At 46.6% G+C, this 25,596-nt stretch overlaps 1 protein-coding gene across 2 annotated transcripts in view; it reads left to right on the top strand.

Moving 5' to 3' along the window:
* The window catches only part of LOC119445336 (polyamine-transporting ATPase 13A3), a 145,243-nt gene extending 123,973 nt beyond the window's left edge, over window positions 1-21,270 (top strand). For both annotated transcript variants that reach the window (XM_037709648.2, XM_049663215.1), the window contains exons 27-30: window positions 2,862-3,010; window positions 13,389-13,477; window positions 18,060-18,152; window positions 20,662-21,270. In XM_037709648.2, coding sequence (XP_037565576.1) covers window positions 2,862-3,010; window positions 13,389-13,477; window positions 18,060-18,152; window positions 20,662-20,832 — 502 coding nt within the window. In that variant the 3' untranslated portion in view covers window positions 20,833-21,270. The remainder of the gene's footprint in view (window positions 1-2,861; window positions 3,011-13,388; window positions 13,478-18,059; window positions 18,153-20,661) is intronic.
* The last annotated feature ends 4,326 nt before the right edge of the window (window positions 21,271-25,596 follow it).

The following is a 25,596-nucleotide window of genomic DNA, read 5'->3' as shown; positions in this document are numbered from 1 at the left end:
TTCGCCCTTAAATTAGGCAGGCTGCCCGCGTGCATCGGCGGGCCGGTCGCGGTTTCACTTGCAATAAAGGAATAAGGATGGGAAATCTGTATAACACAGAAAGCGCTGTACCTTTGATGCCTGAGCTGGCTACCTGTGGTCAAAAATATACCAGAGCCAGTAATCGCAAATGGATGAGGCACGAGTCCACTGCAGCAGAAGTCCGGAAACAACTCGGCACATCGTAATGCCATACCGCAATATTCACCCAGCAAGACCTTGTAGGAAACGTCCGCCTTCTAGAAGCGCTGCAGTTCAAAGCGGATCGACTGGTCAGCTGTCGAGATAAGCAAGATAAGTTTAGAGTACTGGTGAAAAAAAAGCAGGTAAATAATTGATAGAGCCATAGTCGCGAGTGGAATCTGTAAAAGTGGAGACAGAGGTTTTAATTGGGAAAGAAAGGCTCAAGGACATATAGGAGAAATGCTAGACTGCAGCAGATGTACATAAAACGGGATCAACTCAAGCAGCCTAACTGATTATTTCTCACCGCTCTATTTCGAAGAGGATGCCAGTAAAAGTCATCATCATCATTCCCTTAGGTGACAAAAGGGCAAGGCACTTCTGTCTGCTAACCTAGCGAGAAAACTAGCAGACAATGCAGGTCTTGCGGCATCTTGGAACTTATTCATTCGTTCACTGGTGTCATGCTGATAAATATTTCAGAGTGCATGCACCTTCAGCACTCTTGTAGTAGGTGCCGCAGAGTAATTGTGATGGGAAACGTCAGCGACCAAGCTTTAGACAAAGCGGAAAGACGCGGATAATAAAGACGGAAAAATATATGGTGACGAGGACGCTGATGTTACACACATAGCACTGTTCATGCACAAAAGTCGATCCGTGTGGTTCCACTATAATTCTCTGATAATGAAACCTGAGTCCTGAGTCCTGGTGACTCGCGGCTGGTCGAACATAGTCTGTTCGAGCAGTCTCTAGGCTCAGTTGGCTGGAACGCACGCCAGCACACTTGCTCACGAAGTAGGAGTTCCGGCAAACACGGTAGGCCCAGGACATGACTCAAGGAATCCCAGGACACTGTGGAGGTGCCCCGGATTGCTGGCCTGGGACAGAAGCCCCGTACTTCACCATGAAAACAGCTGAGACCACGGGCTTGGCCGGCGTCGATGAAGGCCCAGGCACTGGCCGGAACGCAAGAGCTGCCGCTGACCGAGATAGCATCCTGTATTACTACAGCTGTATTGTAGCCGCAACAGAGATCGGGACAGCAGGAGGCTGCAGTGAACAGTCAGTCATTGTAAGGAAGAAAGATCACTGCCAATGAGACATGGCACGTCAAACATCCTGTCCAACATGGCAATGTGCAGCAGTTATTCTGCAGCCTGAAAGTAAACTGAAGTTACATTGGGTAAGCAAAGGGTTCACCCGCACATCAACGACCATGTTTTTTTTTTAATTGCCACTACTGGACAAAACTGGTAAATGCAAATCTCGTACACAAATGCATATACCGTGACTGAAGAAGAGAGGCAAGTCGTGAAATCGCACTTTTTAAACGTTATTTTTAGATTTCACTTGCATATTTAGGCTTCAACATTACATTATCATACGCCATGTAGGGTGTAGTATAAATAACTATAGTGAACGATTAAATTAACAGAATGGGTACCAAGGGAAAGCAACTGCAGTCACGGATGGCAGAACTTTATGCGGAGTGATGAAATTTGAAAATTGGCAGGCGCAAGTTGGAATCAGTTAACACAAGGCAGGGGTAAGTTGAGATCGTTGGGAGAGGCCCTCGCCCTGTATCACACATAAATAAAGGCCGATAATAATAATAATAATATTAATTATTGTTGTTTTATATTATTATTATTGTAACTATTATTATTATATTTTTATGCTAGAAAAAGGCTAGGCGTGCAGACAGGGACACAAGAAGAAGGAAACAGAATGCCAATGCCACAAACGTAACGTTTTTCTTTTTTTATGAGTCGCAACCATCTAGCTCACCGTTTTGTCGTTCGGATATTCTATTTTCATGTGTAAAAAGTGAAGGCGTTTCTCCAACCGGAAAGCTGATAAATTTAATTGTAATCTTTGAACGAAACAGCCCGAAAGGCGGGACAAGGTGAGTGGCAAACAAACACGCATAGCGCTGTTAAATCCATATCATGCCATTCGAGTGCTTTAGTCAAGATTGATTACAAATGTACTTGTGTATCATGCATATTAAAGGTTCCCTCAAGCGAACGTCAAGCTTCATTAATTATTTTGACCAATATGACTTCGGGAACCCGTATATGTGTGACTGTCTGTGATTTCTACAGGACGTGAATACGGCGCATGGAAATTAAAATTTTAGGATCCTGAGCCCGCCTGGTTGCCAGCACATGTGACTGCGAAAGCATCGAGGGCGCGGAAGAATTGAAAATATGGCATGTCCCCTCACGCATTCGGCACTCGCCCTGGATTTCATGGGTACAGCATGGTGGCATCCCAGGGAAGTGATAAGTGTGCCATTTCATTATGGCATAGATACAGGCTACGGTGAAGTGAATTCTGTGCTCCGAAAATGTTTGTGGGGGCCCAGGGTACACTATTTACAATGGATGTGGAAACCTCTGAATTTTTTATCACTGTTTAGGCTTACGTAATCACTGGCGTTAACAGTGTCGACAAGGGTGGCGAGGTGGACATTTTGGTACTTCTTTACTAAAGGGGATTAAGAAGGGTCCACTGTGTCTTATCTTGTCCTCGTGCTTCCCTGTGTTCAAATACCTTTAGTTAACTGTGTGCTTCTGATATGCTATATAGCACCAAATGGCGTTGCTAATGTAGCACTTTTGAAAACAACGCAGGTACGAGTACCCGTCTCATGACCCTGAGGAAGACGTCTACGACTACTGGGACGTTGCTACGTTGTTCTTCCTCACGTGCTACCAGTACGTTGTAACCGCTCTTGTCTTCACCAGAGGGCCCCCATTCCAGAAGCCATTCTGGACGAACTGTAAGTTCCCCGCGACTGTGCCTGTGATTCACAACCGATTCACACTCACAACGAATGTGATTATGCCGCTTATAGGCACAATCACAACGGTTACACCACTTGAGCAGTGTTGCTTTTTATAGTTTACACTGCTTATTTCGAAACATTGTAGAGTTTCTTGGTGCATATTAGGCATGCCAAGTGATGCTGACACTCCGCAAAGATAAATTATCCAGAAATAACTCTGCAGGAAATGCTTATGTATCACTGCCGTTATATATTGAATGTGCAAACGAGAGACAAATACGCACCTTACGCAAAGCCCGTGCTCTTTTCTTGTATTCCGTGTTAGTGTTCCTGTGTGTACGACGTTTGCAGTGCAACCGCAAACCATACGTCATGCGGGATCGCATTTACCATCACCGATAACCGTATTGTTAAGAAATCTGTACAATCTGGACAAGTAGCTCTGGTGAGTCCGCTGACTCATGTCACAAAGCAACAAAGTACTGATCATCCAGCGGAAGCGATTGCATCCGTCCGAAGAACAGAGGCAACGGTGGCTCGGAGCGGTTGATGTCATGATCACCATGCTCAAAGGGGGCTGTGCAAGTGCAAAGTAACGTGGGTACATCAGGGGGCATATCTTTTCGTGAGACAAATCCTCAGGGAAAATGTGGGTTTTGCGCCGTAAAGCCTGGTTCCTGGCATGGCTTCAAGACAGTAGGTAAACGGACCGAAGTGACTCACAACTCAGAAGGGCCCTCGAAAGCGCAGCAGGACCTTTGCTGTTTGTCCAACAGTACGAACCATGTTATCCACTAACACGTGATCACCAGGCTGTTTGATTGCAAGCGTAGGCGCTGAGCAAGTGCCGGCGAGCTTGCTGGTGCCGCTGGACAAGTAGCTTAGATGAGTCCGTTGACTCATGTCACAAAGCAACAAACTACTGATCATCCAGCGGAAGCGATTGCATCCGTCCGAAGAACAGAGACAACGGTGGCTCGGAGTGGTTGATGTAATGATCACCATGCTCAAAGGGGGCTGTGCAAGTGCAAAGTAACGTGGGCACATCAGGGGGCATATCTTTTCGTGAGACAAATCCTCAGGGAAAATGTGGGGTTTTGCGCCGTAAAGCCTAGTTCCTGGCATGGCTTCAACACAGTAGGTAAACGGACCGAAGTGACTCACAACTCAGAAGGGCCCTCGAAAGCGCAGCAGGACTTTTGCTGTTTGTCCAACAGCACGAACCATGTTATGCACTAACACGTGATCACCGGGCTGTTTGATTGCAAGCGTAGGTGCTGAGCAAGTGGTGGCGAGCTTGCTGGTGCCGCTGGACAAGTAGCTTAGATGAGTCCGCTGACTCATGTCACAAAGCAACAAAGTACTGATCATCCAGCGGAAGCGATTGCATCCGTCCGAAGAACAGAGGCAACGGTGGCTCGGAGCGGTTGATGTCATGATCATCATGCTCATAGGGGGCTGTGCAAGTGCAAAGTAACGTGGGCACATCAGGGGGCATATCTTTTCGTGAGACAAATCCTCAGGGAAAATGTGGGGTTTTGCGCCGTAAAGCCTGGTTCCTGGCATGGCTTCAAGACAGTAGGTAAACGTACCGAAGTGACTCACAACTCAGAAGGGCCCTCGAAAGCGCAGCAGGACTTTTGCTGTTTATCCAACAGTACGAACCATGTTATGCACTAACACGTGATCACCGGGCGGTTTGATTGCAAGCGTAGGCGCTGAGCAAGTGCCGGCGAGCTTGCTGGTGCCGCTGGACAAGTAGCTTAGATGAGTCCGTTGACTCATGTCACAAAGCAACAAACTACTGATCATCCATCCGAAGTGATTGCATCCGTACGAAGAACAGAGACAACGGAGTCACATGTGTCGATTCTTTTTTGAGCGTATTCATGGGTAAAACCGCATCGGCGAGAGGCGGTGCCAGTTCGTGTGGGACGAGTTCACATGCGAGCGACGCGGCCGTCGCACTGTGCGTGGTTGACTCATGTATTGCACCACATACTTCAGCACGATTTAAAGCTCCTTCAAATTCTTGAGACTTGAAGCAGGCCGCGCGACATTAGAATATTTTCATAAGATTTGAAATTTCAACTCCACTCTAAATGAACACCTTATAACACGTCCGTTATACATGTCATCCCTTTTTGATCACAGCGTAAGAGTAGGCATACCGTCTTGCAGAAAAAAGATTGACCAGGAATATTTTGTTTCAAGAAAAAAAGTTGAACAAGGATTATTTTATTTCAAGAACAAGTATAGATTGGAACCACCTGCCTACTTCCATCGCCGTTGTTCCGAACAATGCAAGCTTCAAAGGCGCCGTGAAAACACACTATGTTGAACGTGTATGTCTTTGCTACTATATGAGGATATTTTTTTCGAAATAAACCAAATTTCACAAGCTGAAACTGAGTAATATAGAGTAATGACAAGAACAACTGGATAACTTTGCTCTAGAAACGGCATCACAACGGAAGGAGTCACACGTATTTCTGATGCGTATTTTTCCCGGCGTCATTTCAAGGTTTTGTTTCTTCTGCCATGAGACGCGATTGCTTGCATAGCAGATTGCTCGCATAGCAGATGTACAAACTATACAATAGCATAGTTGGCGCTTTGGAATAAATACAATCGTCAAATAATTTCGAAAGGGACTGTCTATCACTCGGAGCATGTCTTTGGATTAGGATGGGAATGAGAAGATTGTGTGTCGCACTGACGGAAACAAGCATGCTTGTATCCCATAAACAGGGAACAGCATTTTAAATCGTAGCATTATAACCACCTCTCTTAACCGTTCCTCCCTCAAGAAACATTGATTTCGTCATTGTGTAAACGTTGTAGTGAATTAACCTTCATAGCTCGCCAAAAATATCAGAAATCACTTAGATTCCCAAAATATAATTTTTGCGAGAGGCTCATTCGGCATTAGATTCACCAAATTCTACTCATGTGAGCTCACGCGATCAGATTCAGACTCGGCCAAAATTCGACTCAGCCGAGCTTGCTGAGACTCGCCAAACCCTATTCAGCCGAGCTCACGGGCTCAGACTCACCATGATTCTACTCAGCCAAGCCCACACAAACTGTCGTATAAACTTGCAAACATAGGCATAGTAACTAAATTATCAAGCCTGGTGTCACCCGCCGCAGTGGATCAGTCAGCTAAGGCGTTGCGCTGCTGAGCACGAGATCTCGGGATCGAATCCCGGCCGCGGCTGCCGCATTTAGATGAGGGCGAAATGCAAAAACGCCCGTGTGCTTGCGTTGTAGTGAACGTTAAAGAACCCCAGGTGGTCTAAATTCATCCGGAGCCCTCCACTATGGCGTGCCTCATAATCAGAACTGGTTTTGGCATGTAAAACTCCAGAAAGAAGAAGAAAGGAGAAGCCTGTTGTCACACTCGCACAAGCAAACATGAATGCATCTCACTCGATCACCGCGGAAGCGCTGTCAAAACGTTGGAGTGATTCAGCGTGGCAGCAGCAGCAAGCGAATTGAGCCTCATACCGGCGCTCGCATCAACGAAATCTTAGCCGCGAAAACACAGGAAGGGCGGTCTCGGCCCCCGCCGAAGATGGCTGTTAAGATACAGCAACGCGGGCGGGCGCGCGCGGCGCGGCATACACTTGCACTTTTACCAACATTTATAAAGTGTCATGTTATTATGCGCCTTTACCTCTTGTGACATGGGCATAGATAGTGTTTTCGAAACTTACAATTAGTTTATGATGTGTCATTTTATTATTTTGTACTGTAAAATAAGGAGCAGTGGGGCTGTGGCTATCAGAGGGAGAACGACGACAAGGAAGATAAACCTTGTTTCGGTGCTCGATCAGATTATTAAATTCATATTACTATTCCTATTCAGGCAAAGCTGACTAACTTAGTAAACACTACCTAATTCTTTTATTATTGCTTTATTTCTCATTTTCAATTAGTCATTTATTTTATTCTTATACTTATGTATTTATAAATTAATTTATTTCAAATTTCTATCATAATACCACCCGGTTCGTGGCTTATCCCCCTCAGTGGGTTGTGCCAAGTATTGAGGCATCATCATCATCATCATCAGCTGTGTTACCTCTCGCTGCTCTATCGTGCTAGTCGCGAACGCTTACTTCCAAAACGCTTCGCGACATTTGGTGGAAGGTGCTGGGCCGTTTGCAAAACTGGAACTCCGAAGCCGGACGATCCCTGTCACAGCTCCCATGCCTGAGGAGACTAGTCCTCTCAAACCACCCCAGGCACCGCCTCCGGTCGTCTGTCCTGGCGCGCCACGCCAACGGGATCCTTCCATATTCAATGGCACTGACGATCATGACGTAGAGGACTGGCTGTCACTGTACAACCGAGTGAGTACTGACAACAAATGGACTGAAGCTGACAAGCTCGGTTATGTCCCATTCTACCTTTCCGGCGTCGCCCATCTTTGGTTCCGGAACCATGAGGCTGACTTTACCACCTGGACAGCTTTCTGAACGACACTTCAAGAGGTCTTTGGTCGCCCTGTTGTGTGAAAACTTCGAGCTGAACAACAGCTTCGCTGTCGTGCCCAACGAAAGGGCGAAACCTTTGCCAGCTACATTGAAGATGTAGTTGATATTTGCCGGCGTATCAACCCAGATATGACCGAAGATGACAAGATCAAGAACATCTTGAAAGGCATAGAAGATGACGCCTTCCAAATGCTCTTGGCGAAGAATCCTCAGACGGTCAATGACCTCCTGACGCTTTGCCAGAGCTGCGCAAGCAACGGCTTTCTACCCGCCGAGCTCTCGCTCCGGAGGTCGCGCTTTCAGCTCTGAGTGACGGTGTCAGTGCTACTCGCAGTTCAGAGATCTTCGACCAAATCAAGCAATTTGTACGAGAAGAAGTGGCACGCCAACTCTCTCTTCTGCCAGCCAGTCAAGCGTCAGAGTCGCCCTTGTCTCCCGATCTCCGTAAGGTGATACAGGAACAAGTCGCTAACGCCGTCCCGCTTGCTCATCAACCGCCTACTGCGCCTGTTCCGCTTACGTACGCTGCCGTTGTCGCGAATCCAAGGCCCCCGTCTGCAGCTATTCAATGGCGACCTACCAGCGCCTTTCCCTCACCTCCGCATTTAGCTGCAACATATGCCCCTACAAGCAGCTACTGGCCGCCACAGCAGCCTGTGCGCCCACCTCGCCAATATCTCCATCAGTCTCAGCCCGCTGCTGTCAATGCATGGCGCACCCACGACAACCGCCCTATCTGTTATTCGTGTGGCCTGCCTGGGCATGTAGCACGGTTTTGCCGCCGGCGCGGATGGTATCCTTCGGATTCTCTGAGGGCGCAAAGCAGCGGTTTCCACTCTCCGTTCCGTTCCGCTCCTGCCGCTCAGCACTTCGAAGCCTCACCTCCTGCTTCCCGCACCTTCAATACCCGTCGGTCTCCGTCACCCCGTCGGCGTTCTCTGTCGCCGCTTGTCCGTCGCCCTGAAGCTATCCGAGAGGAAAACTAAGGAACGCAGTTCCGGAGGCAAGAACTGCGATCTCAACGAACTCCACAAGCCCTAATTTATTTCCTGCGAACCTCCTTGAAGTTTATGCAGAAGGCATTGACGTTCATGCGCTTGTAGACACGGGAGCAGCAATATCAGTGATTTCGAACCAGCTTCGTCTTCAACTAAGAAAAGTCGCGACACCATATTCTGCCGTTTCATTGCGCACCGCAAGTGCTGCGCCGATGGAACCCTTAGGGAAGTGTACCGTGCGTGTTGTTATAAGTGGCACTTTATACCGTGTTGAGTTCGTTATTCTGCCTCGCTGCTCCCATGCCATGATTTTAGGATGGGACTTTCTGTCATCTCATCATGCCGTCATTGATTGTGCCCGTGCGCAACTCGCTCTGTCGCCATTCGGCAACCACGCTTTTGAAGATACTGACGACGCTTCCGGTCGTGTGTTCGTCACCGCCGACACCGAGATTCCTCCATACTCTTCCGCACTTGTACCCGTTTCCTGCGTCGGGATTCCCGACTCCACAGTTTTTTTCACGCCATCTAAGCTTGTTGCTCGCCGTCATCCCTTCTTGCTTCCTTTTGCCCTTCTTGCCATTCGACAAGGTTCCAGCGCACTTTATGTCCAAAACATGTTTCCTTGCCCTGCTAGCCTGCTCCACGATGAGTGTCTTGGTTATGCTGACGAAATCGAACCAAGCTTCCTTTATGATGTGCCTGACGACCCGGCTTCGCCTCAGGTTGACGCTATGGCCCTTCAAGCTTCTCCTTCGGTGCCGCCGTGTGACCCTACATTTTCCAGGTGTATTGATCCCAACCTCACTCCCGGTCAGCACGCCCAGATCGTCAATCTCGACCGCATTCGCATGTCATTCGACTTACAACAATCTCGCTTAGGCCGTACTTCCACTGTTGTCCATCACATAGACACCGGCTACCATGCGCCCTTACGCCACAGGCCGTATCGTGTATCCGCCACTGAGCGTAGCGTCATCGCTGAGCATCTTGGAGACGTGCTCCAACGTGGTGTCATACAACCTTCGCCGGGTCCCTGCGCTTCTTCTGTAGTGCTGGTCAAAAAGAAAGATGGCACAATTCGCTTTTGCGTGGACTACCGGCGCCTCAATAAGATCACCCGCAAGGACGTTTATCCACTACCCCGTATTGACGACGCACTAGACTGCCTACAAGGCGCCGAATTCTTCTCATCTTTAGACTTATGATCCGGGTACTGGCAAGTACCAGTGGCTGAGTCAGACCGTCCAAAAAGGGCCTTCATCACACCTGATGGTTTATTTGAATTCACCGTGATGCCATTTGGCCTGTGTAACGCACCTGCCACATTTGAAAGAATGATGGACAACATATTGCGCGGCCTCAAATGGCAGATATACCTGTGTTATCTGGGCCACATCGTTATCTTTTCACCGGACTTTCCTTCCCACTTACTTCGACTTGAACGCGTCCTCAAATGCATCGCCGATGCTGGCCTCCAGCTTAACTTGAAGAAGTGTCGCTTTGCCGCCCGGCAGCTGGTTATCCTCGGCCATGTCGTGTGGAAAGAAGGTGTACTCCCTGATCCGGCGAAACTACAAGCTGTTGCCCAGTTTCCACGACCACAGGCCTTGAAAGAACTGCGCAGCTTCATTGGGTTAGCATCATACTTCCGCCGTGTCATCCGCAATTTCGCCAGCGTCATAGCACCTTTAACGCAGCTTCTTCGTGGTGGCCACAACCTTTCGACCTGGTCACCGGATTGCGATGCCGCATTCACAAAGCTGCGTCGTCTCTTGACGTCTCCTCCAATCTTGCACCATTTCGACCCAAGCGCTCCAACTGAAATCCACACGTATGCCAGTGGCGTCGGCCTTGCATGGTGCCGTTCTCGCTCAGAGAAAGGCTGGCTTCGATGAGTACGTCGTCGCCTTCGCCAGTCGTGCACTCACTAAAGCAGACTCGACCTATTCTGTAACAGAAAAAGAATGCCTCGCTATAATTTGGGCCATAACCAAATTCCGTCCGTATCTCTATGGCCGCCCATTTGACGTGATAACTGATCACCATTCGCTGTGCTGGCTGTCGTCCTTAAAAGAACCATCCGGTCGTCTGGCTCGATGGGCGCTTCGACTGCAGGAGTTTGACATTAGAGTGCTGTACCGTTCTGGCTGAAAACACTCGGATGCGGATGCCTTGTCTCGTTCGCCACTAACAGATGAGGTTAGCTCCCCGAAGGCCTCATTGTCCGAATCTTCCCTTGCTGCCACGGACATTCTTCTGGAGCAGCAGAAAGACCCATGGATTGTGCCCATGCTGAGTTTCTCATCCACCCCATCGCCACCCACTACCAATCGCGCAATACGTCGCCAATCACACCACTTCTCCATTCGCGACGGGCTCTTGTACCGTCGTAACTACCTCCCGGACGGCTGCAAACGGTTGCTTGTCATCCCTCGGCATCTACGTTCGAATATTTGTGCAGTGTTCCACGACAACCCCCAGTGCGCGCATGCAGGTGTACTTAAGACATACGCTCGTCTATGCGTTCGTTACTACTGGTGGGGGATGTATCAATTCATCCGTCATTATGTCCGCTCCTGTATCGTTTGCCAACGCCGCAAAGATCCTCCTCGTCATTCAACCGCTCCATTGCAGGCTTTTCCTTGCCCAGAACGTGCTTTTGATCGAGTAGGTATCGACATTTATGGACCTCTGCCTACCACATCCGACGGCAACCGCTGGGTAATCGTGGCCATCGACCATCTTACACGCTATGCGGAAATTTACCCTTTGTCCAGCGCTTCTGCACGTGTCATCGCCTGGTTTCTCCTGCGCCGCATCATCCTTCGCCACGGAGCTCCCAGGGAATTACTCAGTGACAGAGGCCGCGTCTTCCTCTCCGATGTCATCGAGGCTCTCCTCAAAGAATGCCGCATCATTCATCGCACCACTACTGCATACCATCTGCAGACCAATGGCATGACCGAGCGCTTTAATCGCACTCTGGGTGACATGCTGGCCATGTACGTTGCATCCGACAAAAGCAAATGTGACCATGTTCTACCATTTCTGACCTACGCTTACAATACCGCCACGCAGACTACCACGGGATTTTCGCCCTTCTTTCTACTGTACGGACGCGAACCTTTTTCCACAATGGATACTATCCTTCCGTACCGCCCTGACACCACGGAAACCACTACCTTGTCTGAAGCTGCTGCACACGCAGAAGAGTGTCGCAAGCTATCCCGTATCTTTAGGTCAGAAGACCAGCAACGCCAGAAGCACCTTCGAGAAACTTCCCCTGCTCCTGCATCGTAACCAACTAGCCCACCTTAGTTCCTTGAACACAGATGGAGGAAATGCGCAGCCGTAATGTTTCGGCGATACGGCTATTTCCCCATCTTGTTGACAAAAAAGCGAAAACTTCGAACTACGTACCACTTGAAATGACCTCGAGTTTCGACCAAGAAATGCCGTTGACAGCGCACAGTTCTCAAACATTTTCAGCACTTCATTTTGTAATTAAGCTACCTGCGCCGTTACTGACGATATCGGTTGCAGCGTGGATCACAGAGTAGTATTTACCAGGCTGATATAGCCATCGCCTCAGCACCAGATTTTCTAAGTAATGCTTCTATACGCTTGATAAATTATCGGATAAAGATAGCTTTTTCATCTGTCTGACTGACTCGCAGGGCAGAGCAGTCAGTGACGGTGCGTCAAAGCAGCGGCAAATGTCGTAGAGCTAAACCTGTCAGAAATAAAAAGGCTGCCGAAACGAAAACCAGAGTTCGTCTATGAATAAAAGCGTATCCTTGCTTTTCTTGGGTCGTCATCGTCGCCCCCAGAGTGAACTGAAACCTAGAAATCAGCTGCATGAATGGTACGACATTGCTGGTCGACAAAGCGGATGGAAAGCTTCGCACGACTGAGAGTTGAAACCACGTAGAAAAACACGTGCGCCGGGCATGCCGCCGATGCCGCTGCGTCGTCCGTCGAACCGGAAGCTGCTAGCAGACAGCGCACCCCACAATTCCCTGCGATTGCTCGTTGTACGGGTCACCTATTCGCGTCGCTCATACAAGCAGATTACATAAGCGTCGGTGACAACAGACAACGGACAGAAGCATCGATAACGTTCGAGAAGCTTCTGATACATGCAGGCACGTCCTGCGCAGAGCGATCACGTTTAACATTTGTTGGCCGGTGAAAAGCAGTAACCGGTCAAAGAGTCACACGTGTCAATATGTTGGTGCAAGCATCTCCTTATTTGTCTAAGTGAATAAATGAAAAGAGGAATCGTGGTGGTAAACACCTTTACTGTCAATGGCGATATTTCAGTAAGCTGCCGGACTATTTGGTGTTCCATCTTGTTATGCAGCACGAAGCCAAACAAATGACCCAAAAGGAAGAAAGGACGATGAAGACAAGCGTTGATGGTCAACGGTTATCTTCGTCTTTCACTATATAGCATAAAATAGATTTGTCGTACCAAAACGGGTGCATTTATGTTCGGGTGCATTTGTGCATTTATGTTTCTTTTCCCTGGAATTTTCGTGAATGTTTAGTTCTACGTTATCGGGTGAACGGTAGCTTTCACTAGTTGTGATCTTTGCTGATTATAGGAGGTCTTGGTGGTTTTAAATTTGTATCCCGCGTAAGCTCGTAACCATAAACACGAGCTGAAGCAGGCACAGGATAGCATCATGTGAAAAACAGCGCGAAATGACACGGACGAGAAGATAAAGCTGTCAGAATTCTCACATCGTGGAACCACACCACCTGGCCCAGCTCTCAGTCTTTATGCAGTAAATGATAGCTGTTGATCATGATAGACTGGATTGTAAGAGACCATAGGCTCTCACGTTGCTCTTTTTTTTTACGCAGACTGGTTTCTAGGAAACCTGCTCGTAATCTTCACGGTAACGACAATCCTGCTTTTCCAGACCTGTCCAGTGATCGTGGACTTTTTTGAGGTGAGTACGGCACGCAGAAACACTACCTTTAATATAGAGTAAGGGCATTTTTGTTGCTCAAACACAAACCTTTTTTATGTTCTTCTATTGTAGATGTTCCAAAAATGGGTTCCGTCCAACCAAGTACTTCCACGAATAGCATGTTAGTGTCCCGCGAACAGAATTTTAGGGTCCCGTGAGCGTCCAAGTCGAATCCGACCTCATCCCCTCCACAGTGAATTTTTTCGTTACAGTTTGGATTTAACAAAATCACCCCACGCCACATCACCACTTTGGAAGTTTTTGCGAGAAAGACCATCGCGTCAGACTCATTGCTGTGTGATTCGCAGACCCACAGTGGCCGCGCGGGACATGTTTTGTTCAAGCTGGTGAGGTGGTCTCATAGAGATAGACTCGCATGTCCTGCAAGCTGAAAGCTTCTTTCAAATCCAGCGGTGTGTTCATCCGTTTTCGACGTATCACGATTGCCCGTGGGCGCATTGTACCAAATATCACTTCACTCAGTTTTCAAGTACAAGTACGCCGGCTGCAGAACAACCACATCTGCTAATATTTAGCGAAATTGCCAGCAATATGGACACCGTAATTTTAAAAAACGATATAGCTAAAATAGAAACCTGGTGTAGCAGATAGCGTATGCAAATAAACACAAGACGCCGCTCACATGCGTTTCACGAAGAAGCATATTCCAGCATCAACATATAAAGTAAGTGGTTGTCCATTGCAAGCTGTTTCTTGACATAGGTACTTAGGGATGTTTCTTACACCGTCTATGAGTTGGCACAGGTACGTCGATTTCATTACAGTGAAGGCATCCGAAGTGATATGTTTTTTGCATTGACACACAAAGCTATTCCCTCAACAAGCCCAAGGTCTCCTGTACAAAAAAAAAAATGGGTGCACTGTATGAGAGCCACCGACAGGCACCTACCGATAGAATATTGAGCCCAGAATATAGCAGCATGGTATGTAATGAGTAAATATGCAACAATATTAGTATTGCCGCTGAAAAGCGAACATTCGGATGGAGTCTTCTATAAAAAAGAAGACAAACATTACGGTTGGAGCTTTTTCATAACATATTTTATGCCCGGACGGGAATAGACCGCAATAAATACATATATAGGCCGCATTGTATATCCACACCAACAGACAGATGAATCAGATACACAATAAACGAGCCATCTCTTTATATGGAAACTACAGCAAGTTTAGAGGCCCTTCTGTCTTTGTGCTTGGAGATTATATAACTTTTTTTGAAGAAAGGACTCGTGCTGTGTCAACTTCAACTTTATTTTCGCATTTTCCCTCCTTTTCTTACAAAGAAGAAAAAAAAGTAAAGAAAATGGAGGGCAAGGAACAAAAAGCTGCGCAAACAGCTTGACGGGATTTCTTTCCCTTTCCTTGGCATCAGTTACAGCATATACAAATACAAAAATGGGTTACAGAAGAACAAAACATATTCACATCTATACATATACAAACATCTATATTTAATAAGTATATTTACTCGCACATATCTAAGGCTCTTTACGCACAAATGTAGCAAATGTTGATACACGCTAAGTTTTACGCTATACAGGTTTTATAGCAAATTATTAGCATTATCCGGCGGTACACAAAGAAAAATGCGGAACAAAAGGAAAAATGAAAAAGAGCTTCGAGACATTGTAAGCAAATTGCAAATTTTGTTTTTATAGAACTTTACCATTATTATTAAATTCGTTTTCAATGTATTTCTTGTTTTCGTGTTCAACTCAGTATGAGAAGCATATAACAAGTTTAGCATTCTCGGCACTTGGTTTTGCGAATTCTTCAAACCTGGTTCTTGAGAAAGGCAATACCCACTGATTCCGTGCTATACATTCGCACGACACTACCATTGATTCAGTTAGGTTGCACAACTTTCTGAAAACTGTATTGTTAGACCAAAAATATTTTTTTTTTACTTTTCAAGACAAGGTTATGTTCGTAAAAGTGTTCAATAGGCAACATATTAAGAGCGCGAAATATTTCGAGTGCATGTGCATCAAATGGAGCATTAATATTATGCTTGACGACTTTCGTTTGTAGTACTTTTAAACTATGAATGTTTGTTTGCGATGTCGTACCCCACACTAGCTAGGTTACAGTAATTAACATGTGGAAGGAAGAGACTGTTATATAACAAGAGCTTTATTTTAGAAGGCAGCGTGTGTCGTAATCTGCAAATTATACCACATGTTCTTGCCAGGTTAGACATAATACACTCTACGTTTGCATCCCAAATTAAATGTTTGTCAAAAATTACTCCTAACGTTTTTACATGATCTTCTAGTTCTATCCTTTCCACGCCGAGATAAAGATCAGAGTTACAGATTGCGTGCTTTTGCGGTGGTGTAAACAGTATAGCCTTAGTTTTATTGGTATTAATCGCTAAGGAATTTGAGTTACTCCACTTTTGTAATAAGTTTAGAGTCGCGTTTGCTAAAGCTATAAGCTGTACAATGTCAAATGAACGAAAAAAATCTAGTATCATCGGCGTAGACTATGAACTGTGCGTGTTTACTAATATTTGTGATATCGTTAATATAAGAATTAAATAAAATAGGTCCAAGTACACTTCCCTGGGGAACACCTTATGTTAATGTTCTTACTGTCCTTCTACCTCTGTGTCATCAGTTACCCGCCGTGGTTGCTCAGTGGCTATGGTGTTGGGCTGCTGAGCACGAGCTCGCGGGATCGAATCCCGGCCAAGGCGGCCGCATTTCGATGAGGGCGAAATGGGAAAACACCCGTGTACTTAGATTTAGGTGCACGCTAAAGAACCCCAGGTGGTCCAAATTTCCGGAGTCCCCCACTACGGCGTGCCTCATCATCAGATCGTGGTTTTGACACGTAAAGCCCCATAATTCAATTTTAATTGTTTGTGTCATCAGTTGTTTTCATGCTGATCAAAAAGTACGAATCGTTTCCAACTCGCCTACATTTCTACCTTACTGCGTATAGCCGAGGTACCGAAACTCCGAGAATTACCATTACATCAGTTAAATAAACGTTACTTCATAAATATGTTCTATCGCTACACTGCCCGATTCCTATTCGCATTACCCTCAGCAGTCATCATGAGATGAGTTCTGCCGTATTTTTTTATCGTCTTCGCCTAGGGAAACTACATTCAAACTTTCAATTTCAAATATGCCTTAACATGTATTTTAACGATTATATTTTGATTGTATCCCGTTTCGCATCTTATCGTTAGCCGCAATGCTGCACTGCACTCCTGAATCAGCCAGTCGAGAATGTTAGGCGATAGGCTACATCCATGTCACACACCCCGTGAACGAGGCCCCAACGCCAGGCCGAATTCCAAAGCTGACTTATTAGCTTCCAAAAATAACCCCATGAAAGCAAGGACAATCGTTAACTCCAGAGGGACCCTCTGGTGCGCCAGCGAACGTCGGTTGTGGTCCAAAGACCGATTCAGAGCCCAGAGTTGTCAAAACACTACAAAATATATTCTTGAAATAAAGCAGTTACATACACACGTGCATATACTTCGGCTAGACACATCACAATTCAGATGGGTGTTAACAAAACTCTGGGAAATAATTAACAACAATCACTAAGAGTTCAACATGTACAATACAGAATAAATAGGAGTACAAAGCCTCCAATCGTATTCAACCGTGCTGGTCTTGAGCCGGAAGATCTCGGCGTAGCTCGAGGCAAATCTCGAAGAAGGAACTTTCGGGAATGCAGACGCTCGATGAACTCGTCGGTTAGCTTGCCCTTCGTCCGCAGACGGTCAATCTTCACGTCACATCTCTTCACCAGCGTGGTATGATCCCCCTTCTGATTCCCGCACGGCGCTTTTATCGGCTTCGCCGGCGCTTTCCGAACTTTCTGACGGAGTCCTGCTCCCATAGCATGAACAAAACCTGGGAATCTTCTAGATATTTCTCAGGTTTTCGGCCGCGGCCACCGAAATCTTCGAGTAGGTTGGTGACTCATCCGTTGGCGCACGCTCCGGTTGTCATACCCCCTTCTCTCTCTCCCTGTTCGCTTGTGTCTGGGTCTGAGAGGTGGTTTCGGCGCGCGCCCTCTCTCTCCTCTCTCTCGATACCGTAGCCTTCGCGTATCTTGTCGAAGCTTCTAGTCTCCGTTGATCGCGTCGGCTGTCTGTGGCGTATGCGCTCTCTCCCTCTGGCGAAGCTGCCGCGGCGCCGACTTGCTCCGTTGTGGGCTTGGGTGATGCGAGACGCGCGCTTTGATTTAGCGAACTTTTGTGACAGTCAGGAAGAAATATTTACAACAGAATGGCTTTGCCCTAGAGAACAAAAACTTTGCTTTTTTTCAAGATTCACCGAGAACATCATAATTTGGTGCTCCACGCGCGGTCCTTGTTCACTCGCAAGATAAAACAACTTTGAGGAGTCCATGACGCAAAGTGTGGTTGCAATCCTATAAGATACATCTTTTTTTACGTTACTACGATCGCGTATTCATAAAATTCCTTGAATTTGAGGCTTTCTGCACATTTCCAGCATGTATGGTATACTTTTACTTAATTACAGAGATCCCACGATTCAATATTTTGCAGTTGGTGGAGTGGCAGCCCCATGACAAGCTTCGCCTGCGCCTCTCGATCCTCCTCGTGTCCTTGGTTCACTGGGCTCTGGCACATCTCGTGCAAGTATGGCCGCTTTTTTTTCTCCTTTTCTTCAGTTTGAAGACAGAATGTGCGGCGAAATTGGCACATGAAAGAGCGTGCGAGGATACATCCTGCGCGGCTCATTCGCAAGCTAGTGATGCCAACTAAATATAAAATTAAAATAAAAAATGCACACGTCAAATTTTTATTATCATAACTACACTACAGCTAATACTTCCGCCGCACATATTGCTTGAAAATAATATAAAGCCTACCGTGCTGACGGAGCTGCACAAGCTGATAGAGAAACATTATTCCACAATCACGATGACTTGTAACGGTAAACTAGAACTTTTCGTCTTATCATCCCTTTAAGAGCTAGCAATCACAATGACATAATTTTTAGGTAATTTGACATATTTGACCTGATCGTTGTCCTCTATGACACTTTCTCCATAATGCGAGCTTGAAATTGTAAAGTGTGGCTAAAACAAGCATGTAATTATTATTTATGCAGATGTATTCATGTCTGTTTTTCACTATTTAACAGGAATCTTTGTGGTATTTCAGCTGCAATATACTGGCGCACTCTAGGCTTCTATGCAAAACTTCAAACTTCCTTCTGGGTAACGGAAGTTAATTTCGTTGTCATTGTACCCTCTTAAATTAACAATAGAGGAAATTAAATAATCTTGACAGTTGTGTTGCAGTCTTTCGACTTGATATTTATAAGTAGCTGTCAAAAACGATTATCTTCTGCTTCTTTCCACTCTGGCAAAAAGAAACATAAGGCACGTACTATGTAGATATCACACATTTATTTTCAGTATTTGTTCGCGCCTTCCTAGGCATGCAAGCAGTCAGTCAGTGAGCATGTTCAGCCGATCGGTAATCGGTTATTTATTTATTTATTTATTTATTTATTTATTTATTTATTTATTCATTCATTCATTCATTTATTCATTTATTCATTCATTCATTCATTCATTCATTCATTCATTTGATACCTGCTTCGAACTTCCGTACACTACATCAGGTGGTTTACAAAGAAAAATATCAATAATTACCGATATAAAGCTGGCTAACAATTATTATTACTACATTATGAACAGCATTAGATGAAATAGTATTTCATTCTCTTATGGATCTTTTCATTCTAACAGGTCATCTTACACAAGCTAACCACGCATCCGTAAAAAGTGTCTTGCAATAATGAAACTAAAAACACCATCATAATTACCTACAGGCATGCTTCTGAGAGTGGCAGGCAGGCTACAGCTTCTAAAAGTGTTATTAAAGGGGAGGATTTAGGGATTTAGTGCGTCCCGACTCTTCCGCGAACGGCCTTCTAATTACTGATTCTGCAGAGTAGAAAAACACCCGCGTCCTCAAGCACTACGTCCCCTTACGCGCCCTGACCCAGACATCTGAGCTCGAGCGCCTGCTGGTGGCAACATTCCTGCATTACAGTGCTTGTGAAGTTGTATATTAGTAATTTGTCCGCGCATTTTGGGCCCATGTTAAGCATGAAATCCTGTTAGCTCCCGTTGTCGGAAACTTTCAAGTGACCTTGAGACAAAAGCCAAAGCAGTTATATCCGGGCACTCAAACGATAACATCCGGGCAACCAAAGAAAAGTTTAGAATGCGGTCTCTGGCCCCCAACCCTTTGTTCAGAACCACATACATACGCTAGTTAATGCCCAAACAAGTTACAAAAAGTATTGCTTCCGAGTTCTTCCCAACGTGTGTTCATAATATCACACAAGCTGTAAGTTCTAGTACGTTGAAGTTTAATTTGTCATTTCCAAAAGCGACGTTCAAAAGGCCGATACAAGGCACCATACACTTGACTATAATCTTTTGGCGGTGAGACAGGGTTGCCTGTGCTCTTTTCAACGCGAGCGGTATGCGAGTTCCGCGGCGCGTGTTTTGCGCCACCTCCTTCGAGAGATGACGCCACACCGCGTGACCAGGCCTACACGCAGCGTGGACGCTGCTGGCCTGGTCACGTGGTGTGGTGGGGTGTACCCTTGCGAACATGCACTATACCCATTTTAAGATTGTGGCTGTTATCATCTCCAACCAATCTGTTTTACCGGTAGCCATTTCATGTTGACATCTGCACTCGATTACGGGAGAACCAGCATTTTTTTTTTTTTCAAATTATGACTTTGTAACTACTTTAGCTAAAACGTAATATACTGCAAACGGATAACGAAACAAATTACTGGTATTGTAACTAAACAGCAGTTGCAAACGTTAGTTCAAAACAGCCTCTTACGTTTTTTCACTGATATATTCACCTAAATAACTCCTGCAGTTATGATAACATAGTTGCTATTTATGACTAACTGCCGTGCTAATTGGGCTTGCGTAAGTATTTGGTAAATTAGCGCTAAAAACAAGCCTGTTAGTCCCTTTTCCATGCTTTAGTATTATTGCATTAATTTATCTGTACAATTAGGCATACCAAATGAAAGCATCATGTAACACACGATATGTGCTTTGTCGAGACAGTAATCACGGTGCTTTTTCCCTTCGTTTCACAGATGTACATCGTGAAGAGCACAGTTCTCAAGAACCTCTACACCCGCCTCTTTCCCGAAAGCGCACTCAAGACTCGCTACGAACAGGTAGAAGAGATGGTGAGAGAAGAACCAGACTGGCTTCTGTCGAACGCAACGATGGTCACACAGATGACAAATTTTGACATATTCTAGGCTGAACCACGAGTAAAGCCTGCGTGCAACGAAGTGCATTGCCTAACACCTCACAGTAAGATAATTATAATGTGGCACCCTTGGGCAGCCGAGGAGAGACATTCCATCCAACGTGACAGAAGAATGAAGCTGCGTTTGCTGTGAAGATCAGCCATGCATAGTGACGTGGCAGCGTTCATTGAAACCTAAGCTGACATTTTTTTTTCTTTTTTAATGTTCACGCCCTCTCGACGAGTACTCGTTGCAAGACATTGCGCTCATATCAATCAGGATTGCTTCATGACGAAGCAATGCCACCACATCCTACATTCCTGAACCATGAGTGTCAGCAATGAAGTAAACATGTCATTGCAAAGAACTCCACCGAAGTGTAGTTTCGGGCCCTCGAAAAAAATAAACTGATTTTCAAGACTCCTTGCGTGCAGCTTGTGTATGAGAATTTGGGGCCGTGTGTTCACATTTTTTGTTCTTTTTATGTTGTAGTATATGCGGCCCATTATAGCAACAAGGGTGGAGGCTTGGACTAGTTGGTTATTTTCATAATTATAACCACGTACAGCGCGAAGGACGAGGACAAAGAGACAACATACACTGCGCTAACTTGCAACACTATTTATTGTCGTAGCCAAATCACGCACGCACGCACGCACGCACACACGCACACACACACACACACACACACACACACACACACACACACACACTTGACCGGTCTTATGAAGCCAGATTATGCATGCGGGCCAAGCGTTGAGCTTCTTCAGCGAGACAGAGTCTCGGCGATGGTGAGATCGTCGTTGGTGGAGAAAGTAAATATAGTGTCCAGTGTGTGACGCGGTGGACGAGCGTATAGAGGAGGAAAAACGGGCTGTAGCCAGCAGTCTCGTGCTTTGCAGTGTTAAAGGTGTATGTGATAACGGGCAAAATGTCGTCCCAGTCTTTATGGTCCGATGTGATGAACATGGACAACGTGTTCACCAGTGTGCGGTTGGTACGCTCGGTCAACCCATTTGTTTGCACGTGATGCGGTGTCGATTGGCGAAAGCTGGAAGCGCACAATCGAAGAAGCTATTCTACGACATCTGCAGTAAACTGGCGGCCGCAGTCGCTGATGATGACTCGAGGAGGGCCGTGACGGAGAATGATCGAGTGCAGCAGAAAAAACGCTTCACCTTGCACACGGCCGCGCAAGGCTTGAAACAGTGAAGCTGGGCGATCGAAGCCCAGTATGGCTTCGGGAACAACGACGACGTGATAGGTTCGAGGCGGACGGCAAAAGCTTCGCGCGGTGTCGCCATGTTTATTTTTTCGGCGCGGTCGTCTGCTCGCCCCGTCCGTCGTCTTGATGGGTTTTGCTGCCGGACGGGTGGCGGAACAACTGTCCGCGCAACAGATTTTCGCGGAGCCGTCCGTCGTGTGGATCCACCATTACGGCCCAACGCCGGTGACCGCGCCGGCGGCATCCTCGCAAACCAAAAAGGCTATTGGAATGAGCCCATAACAGCTCACGCTGTAAAACGGCGTCCTTATGCAGAAGACAAGTGAGGAAATTAGCGACACCAACAAGACCAGGTATATATCGGCGGAAATAAGAGTAGAGGCCTAGGAAACTACGAATCTCTGTAACAGACCGAGGAGGCTTAAACACTTCAACAGCTACTGTCATCGGTGGGTCAGGCCTGATACCATCCATGTCTACAAGATGGCCAAGCACCAATGTCTGCCGCTCACCGAAGTGACATTTCTTACAATTGAGTGCTAGGCCGGCGTGTTCTGGTGCTCTGACCGTGATATTCGATAGGGTTTCTGTCGAACAGGGTGCGCCGACCCCGTGTTAATTCTGTGCTTGGTTCGAGACGCAGGAATGGACGGCGCGTTATCTACCTGTGCGAAGATGCTTAAGTGCTTAGCCAGAACGTTCACCAATGCACGGCGCTCCTCCATGATTATTGACTTGCTGATAATCGGCAGAATATTTGAGCTTTCTGAGCAAACGTGAATTCGTTTATGCGGAACATCTGCGAGAATACCGACTGGCGTCGATCTGTGCTCTTTGAAAGAAGCAAACTTCATGCCAGCAGTTACCACTGCGTTTTCGCCTGAAGGTTCGACAATCCATAATTTAGAGCACCGCGGAGCCACAGACCTACAAGACAATGTGGTAGAAAATATTCTTCTCCATGCACGGTTAATACACAAGCTGCGTCACAAGTCCTGCATCACTCTCTTCAACTCAGCTCTGCGTGCGTCAGTAGTCGAGCACAATCGGAATGCACGGGTGAACAGTCTCGAGGCTACAGATCGTTTGTGTGCAAGGGGATGGGCCGAATCAAAGTGAAGATATTTCCCTGCCTGGGTAGGCTTCCGATAAACGCTTCTTCAACGACCTGATGCAGTGCGCATGAATTCAACGCCAAGGAAACCCAAGTGACCATTAACTTCTTCAACGGTGAATTCTATTGTGCTTTGGAAAGAGTTCAGGTGCTGCAGGAAAGGTACGACGTCTTCGCGGCGGATAATGAAAAAACAGTCATCGACGTACCGCAGGAACAATTTTGGAGTAGGCTGGAACATGCTGAGGGCTTTTTCTTCGAGGGCTTCCAATGAAATATTGGCACAAGACTGTGACGCCGAGGCCCCCATTGCCGTTCCGAACACCTGCCTGTAAAATGATCCATTAAATTAGAAAAATGTGTTCCGTAAGGAAAAATCCAAGAGGCGGCACACGTCGTCGACTTCGAATGGGATGCGCGAGGGCAGATATGTGTCGTTTTGCAATGCTGTTCGGCAGCAGTCAACAGCATAGTCCACAGGTATGCGTGGGAACATAGACTTAGCGTCAAAGGAGACCATGACGTCTTCGCTGTCTAAAGTTACGTTTTGACCTTGTCGACAAAATCAGCAGCGTCCTTTACGTACGTCGACGTTCGCCCAACGAGGTGTCGGAGCAAACCATGAAGAAAGCCAGAGAGATGGTGCAACAGGGAGCGAGTGTAGCATACTATAGGCCGCAGCGAGATGTTAGGTTTGCGAACCTTGGGCAGATCGTATATTGCAGGAGCTGAGCCGGTGTGGCACAGCAGCTGGTAATACAGATGCTTCTTTTCGGGGGGTGCAAACTTGAATACGTCCGTCAGTAGCATCTGAAGTTCTCACTCGGTCTTTATTGTGGGGTCCCGGTTGACCTTGGAATAGGTAGTCACGTCCTCGAGGTGCTCCGTCATCTTCGAAACGTAGTCATCCCGATCCAGGACAACCGTGGCATTCCCCTTGTCCACAGGCAAGATGACAATGACTTTGGTATTTTGCAGTCTTTTCATGGCTTCTTTATCGGTGGCTGATACTTGAGGTACTAGCATTACGACACTTTGAAAGAGTCCCGGTAGCGCGGGTGCGCACTTCACTTTGCAGAGAAGGCTCGACTTGGCGTAATGCCTCCTCAACTGCACAAGCCATCTTCCGCATATTTGGCGTGGTACCAATGTTGAAATTCAAGCCGCGGCTTAGGAGATGGAGCTCGGCGGTATCAAGGTGGTGAGACGACAAGTTGCAAACACCAGCTTGGGTGTCAGGAGGCTGACATTTGTCCAGCGGAGACGAAAACTTATTTTCCTGGCACCTTTCTCTTTCCTGTCGAGTCGCCGTAGCAGTTCCATAAGAGTAAAGTAAAATCTCGTGGAATTCCGTGGGAGCCATGCGCTCAGGCGAGCGTTGGCTAAAGAAAACTTCGCTCTCCAAGCACTTTATTGTAGCCTTCGTTTAAAAGATGCGTGCTAGTAAAAGGAGCTTCTCCAAGCGTGGGGTGACATGCTTCCCAAATGGAGTACGAACCAAAAAGGGTAGGTGAAGTGACTTCGGGATGATGCTGTGGGCTTTACAGCGCAGGTTAAACTGTAGGTGGCATTGAAAAGATGCCAGCTTCGACTTGAGGGACGCAAACTGCCGAAGCTTCGTTACGGTGGATTGTCCATGCTTTTCGCGAAGTACAATGAAGTCTAGGGTTTTTTCAAGCAAGCTAAAACAACAACTCGCCAAGTCCAAGACCGCCTGGAAAAGGAAAAATATCCAGGTGTCGTCTACAAAATTCCTTGTCAGAACTGCCAGGCGTGCTACGTAAGCGAGATGGGGAACTTTGAAAGAAGGCTACAGCAGCACCGCGATAATGTAGCCAATGCACACACGGTTTCCTGCGCCCTGGCAGAGCATCATGAAAAGATGGGACACAGTATTAACTGGCATTCGGCTTCCATCATCGAAAGAGAGAAGAAATTATCATCCCGATTGCTCCTTGAATCATTCCGCATACAATCTTCTACTAACACGATAAACCGGACACGGGGCCGCCTCCCTGAGTTGTGCACAAGCGCATTGCGGCTTCCGACTCATATACAATAAACACCACCATGCATTCATTCATTGTGGACAAGGCACCCATATTGGGCGCCGAAACGTCAGTTTGTTGTTTTGTGTTTTTCAGTTGGCGAGTTTACGTTTCTTTAGCCAAATAGAGGTACTATCAGCGGTTAGGGTTTACAGAGTTTTTTGTATTTCAGAGTTTTATTTTACGCTTTGCTGTGACAGGCCACATGCGTGTTCCTTTTGTGTTGTCACTCTCCGCTGCCTGTAATGTTGTTATTTTGTTTTGTTTACCGGGTGATGGGGCCAGTCAAGCTGTAAATTGCAGCTTTTTTCCCATCACAGCAAACCACGTCTATGTGTACTTTTATGTAGCTGCCATGTGGTTAAATAAATTCAAACTCGAACAAT

The sequence above is a fragment of the Dermacentor silvarum genome, chromosome 3 (assembly GCF_013339745.2).
Source record: "Dermacentor silvarum isolate Dsil-2018 chromosome 3, BIME_Dsil_1.4, whole genome shotgun sequence".
NCBI lineage: Eukaryota > Metazoa > Arthropoda > Arachnida > Ixodida > Ixodidae > Dermacentor > Dermacentor silvarum.
The sequence above is the reverse complement of the archived record's forward strand: the minus strand, read 5'-3'. Positions and strand labels throughout refer to the sequence as shown.